The 4004-nt window shown below is 38.9% G+C and overlaps 2 protein-coding genes across 2 annotated transcripts; one reads left to right on the top strand and one right to left on the bottom strand.

Moving 5' to 3' along the window:
- Positions 1-1448: 1448 nt before the first annotated feature.
- Positions 1449-2459, top strand: RO3G_16904 (uncharacterized protein; the record flags this gene model as incomplete). The annotated part of the gene is made up of 1 exon (XM_067671488.1): positions 1449-2459. One exon carries the CDS (start codon positions 1449-1451, stop codon positions 2457-2459), a length of 1011 nt encoding a protein of 336 aa, XP_067527589.1.
- Positions 2460-3083: 624 nt separating this feature from the next.
- RO3G_16903 (uncharacterized protein) lies at positions 3084-4004 on the bottom strand (the record flags this gene model as incomplete). The annotated part of the gene is made up of 1 exon (XM_067671487.1): positions 3084-4004. The coding sequence occupies one exon, from the start codon at positions 4002-4004 to the stop codon at positions 3084-3086; it is 921 nt and encodes a 306-aa protein (XP_067527588.1).

Genomic DNA, 4004 nt, shown 5'->3' with positions numbered 1-4004 from the left:
TTTATAAGAAATCAGAGTAATGAATGCTTTACAAAGATTTATTACAGTCTTTTCTCTATTATTCGGTCATAACTAATTCCACTCCTTTAACTCAATGCAAGCTTTTAATATAACTCCTGATGCAATGCAACATAAATGAAAGATCAGATCTACTTAAGAAATAATTATAAAACAGTCCACTTGCATAACCAGGAACAGATCTTCACATTAAAACTTATTGACGCTAGATCTACAGTTATAATTAATTAAGCCTCCATGAAAAGAATATAAATACCGGATATTACAATATTAAATAAAATAGAACTTTTTCAGTCTCGTTGAATTTTATAGTCTTTTTTATTCTTACGAGATAACACAATTTTCTTTGAACACGAGGAAGAAACTGGATGCTGCTATTTCCAGTTCTTTGCCTCTTTGTCTTGTCACTTGCTATCTGACCATCGAACAGCTTAAAAAATTCGGTACAGTAAATAATGGATAATTAATTGGTTGTGCTTAAAGATATTAATCAAACGTACAGTAGGTAATTCGTACTTTGGTATGCCAACTTCAAAATAGTCTACTGTTTTCTTAAACCAACGTGGCATCAAAATTGAATCTTCCTTAAATACTATCGAGTTTACAATGAAACTCAGTCTAACTATGTCCCAAAAAAAAATATAAAAAGATTTCCTTTTCTTTTTCTTCAGCAATTTCCTTTTTGGCTAAATGAAAGATTTACCGTCCATCTTTTTGGAAGCCTGTAGCGGAGCTAAAATTAAGCGTACAGACGTATTCTATACATCATTCGAAAGCCTTGGCTGTCTATTTTTAGATACTGTAACATTCGTATTTAAAAAAAGGCAATGTGCTGAAAATAATGAGGAAAGAAAATAGGCGCTATAGGCCGTCCATTGGTATCTTTATGGCTACAATGAAAGGTTTATTTGTTTATTTTAAGCAGTTCGGAGTTTCTTCACTGCTGTACTAGGAGCAGAAGTATCATTTTCGTCGGATTCGCTATTGGAATCTTCGTATGAGATAAAAATAAAGGGTTCCTCATCGCCCTGATCACCAGTAGCATCTTCTAAGACGGTTGTCAACAAAGATACAGTGCCTCACAAAACCCTTCAAGTGTTTTGGTTTTTTTCGTTTTTTGCTTGTCACCGAGTATTAAGTACAACAATTGGTAGCATGCCATATATCATCTGAAAGCCACGGCGATAGGGTACTTGGATAATGTTTAAACTCCGAGTTTCATGTAATGACCGCGGACTAATAGCATTTTAAAAACAGACACACACTTGAAGGGTTTTGTGAGATTTAAAAAATCTGAAGTTAATGTCGTAAAAATCATCATAAACGACACAAAAGTGTGGCTTATTATTGTTTTATGTAGAAGTTTTTTGTTTTTTACATTTTTTTATTTTTTTTTGCTCTTTTTTTTTAACATTACCTAATTAAGTGACATGCGACCAATTAGCAATGACATTCAGAACAGAATTGTTCAACTTCTTAAGGAAGGGGTTTCTGGTGAAGAAATATCAAAAAAGAATGGTGTTAGTACTGGAACTGTTTCAAAAATTCGAAAAAACCACGATTTGGGTGATTTAAATAGTAATGGAGGCAGACCATTCCTAATCTCGACATTACTGGGTCGGCGAATCTTGCGAAATTTCAACTCTGGCAATTACAAAAATGCTTCAGATGCTGCTAGAAAGCTGTTGGAAGACGGTGAAAATATCAGTGCACAGACTATTCGACGTTTTTTAAAAGATTCAGGTTATGCAGCAATTCATAAGCCTAAAGTCTTACCTTTGACCAAGCACCGTATGAAGGAAAGATATGAATTTGCTCGTGCACATCTATCGTGGACCATCGACGATTGGAAAAAAGTAATTTTCAGTGACGAAACTAAAGTGAATAGAATTGGTTCAGATGGTTTACAATGGACTTGGACCAATGGCGACAAGTTAAAAGATTTTCAGGTTCAGCATATGATCAAGCATGGCGGAGGCTCATTGATGCTGTGGGGCTGTTTAACATGGCATGGTGTTGGATACCTATCCAATATCAAGGGAAGCATTAATTCTGACTTTTACATTGGTATTTTGGAAGATGAGTTAATGAAAACGATTGATTGGTATGATCTTGAAAAAGAAGATATTATATTCCAGCAAGACAATGCTAATATCCATACTGCCAAAAAAGTCTCTGAGTGGCTGGACAACAATAATATTACTGTATTAAGATGGCCTTCTCACTCTCCAGACTTAAATCCTATTGAGAATCTTTGGTCAACCCTGAAACGACGCTTATTGCAGTATGAAAAGCAGCCGGACGGAATGCTTGAGTTATGGTCAAGAGTAGAGAACGTTTGGGAGTCAATTACTCAGAATGAGTGCCAAAAACTCATAGGAAGTATGCCTAAACGTATTAAAGCAGTTTACAATGCAAAAGGAGGACATACTAAATATTAATTGTTATAAAATAAAAATCTCACAAAACCCTTCAAGTGTGTGTCTGTTTTTAAAATGCTATTAGTCCGCGGTCATTACATGAAACTCGGAGTTTAAACATTATCCAAGTACCCTATCGCCGTGGCTTTCAGATGATATATGGCATGCTACCAATTGTTGTACTTAATACTCGGTGACAAGCAAAAAACGAAAAAAACCAAAACACTTGAAGGGTTTTGTGAGGCACTGTATCTTTGTTGACAACCGTCTTAGAAGATGCTACTGGTGATCAGGGCGATGAGGAACCCTTTATTTTTATCTCATACGAAGATTCCAATAGCGAATCCGACGAAAATGATACTTCTGCTCCTAGTACAGCAGTGAAGAAACTCCGAACTGCTTAAAATAAACAAATAAACCTTTCATTGTAGCCATAAAGATACCAATGGACGGCCTATAGCGCCTATTTTCTTTCCTCATTATTTTCAGCACATTGCCTTTTTTTAAATACGAATGTTACAGTATCTAAAAATAGACAGCCAAGGCTTTCGAATGATGTATAGAATACGTCTGTACGCTTAATTTTAGCTCCGCTACAGGCTTCCAAAAAGATGGACGGTAAATCTTTCATTTAGCCGACCTCACTCATAATGAGTGCGATCCAGCACTAGCGGCATCAGAGACCAAAGCATCTGACATGACCGTGCCACCACGGAAAGCAGCGCCTGGATCCCGACCACGAGAAGCAGAAAGAGGAGAGGGAAGGGAGGACAAAATCTGACTCAGAGAGTCTTCATCGATCCAACCCTTGGACGAAAAGTACTTACCTACGGGACCCACCAGGTGAGCACGGCCAGCACCAAGACGAGAGAGAGCACGGGAGCAGCGAGTGAACTGGAGCTCAGCACATTCATTAGCCTTGTCAGCCAACGAAAGATGCTGGAGCTCAGGATCCGCCAAGTTGACAGGATCCAAAGGATCAAAACCGTCAACCAACGGAACCTTAGCAGCGGAGAGAAGAGAAATCACTTCTTTGTACGGAACATGAACTAGCAAACCAAGGGCCATGGGACCAGGGAAGCAGATGTCAAGGACACGAGACAGATCAAGACCAAGAAGACGCAGGTTGCGTTTGACTTCAGCACGGGTGAGCTTGCGATTGCGATTCAAGTACAAGTACTCGAACCCACGAGGAGCAGAGGGATCAATTGGCTGGAAAGCGCGACCAGCAGCAAGTTTTCTTTTTTTTGTTACCGGCTTTGAGGCAGAGCGAGCGGCTGCAGCACTGTAAGAGGGTACAGGCGCAGCAGAAGCTTGTTGTACAGTACTAACAGGAGGAGGAGACACCAAGGAAGAGCTAGAAGCACTTTGGGTTGGGTTGGGGGAAGTTGCAGATTCCAATTGGGCATGGAGATTAGCAATCTCTGCCTTTAATGTGGCATTTTCGTTTCGTAATGCAGTTAATTCCGCAATTACATCGTCATGACTAGTAACGCGTTGTTGCAGATCTTGAACAATGTTGAGCAAGTATTGAAACTGTTGGTTAGAGTCAGTCAAGTTGGACAT

The sequence above is a fragment of the Rhizopus delemar genome, genomic scaffold (assembly GCF_000149305.1).
Source record: "Rhizopus delemar RA 99-880 supercont3.23 genomic scaffold, whole genome shotgun sequence".
Taxonomy (NCBI): domain Eukaryota; kingdom Fungi; phylum Mucoromycota; class Mucoromycetes; order Mucorales; family Rhizopodaceae; genus Rhizopus; species Rhizopus delemar.
This window is presented reverse-complemented; position numbering and strand designations above follow the sequence as displayed.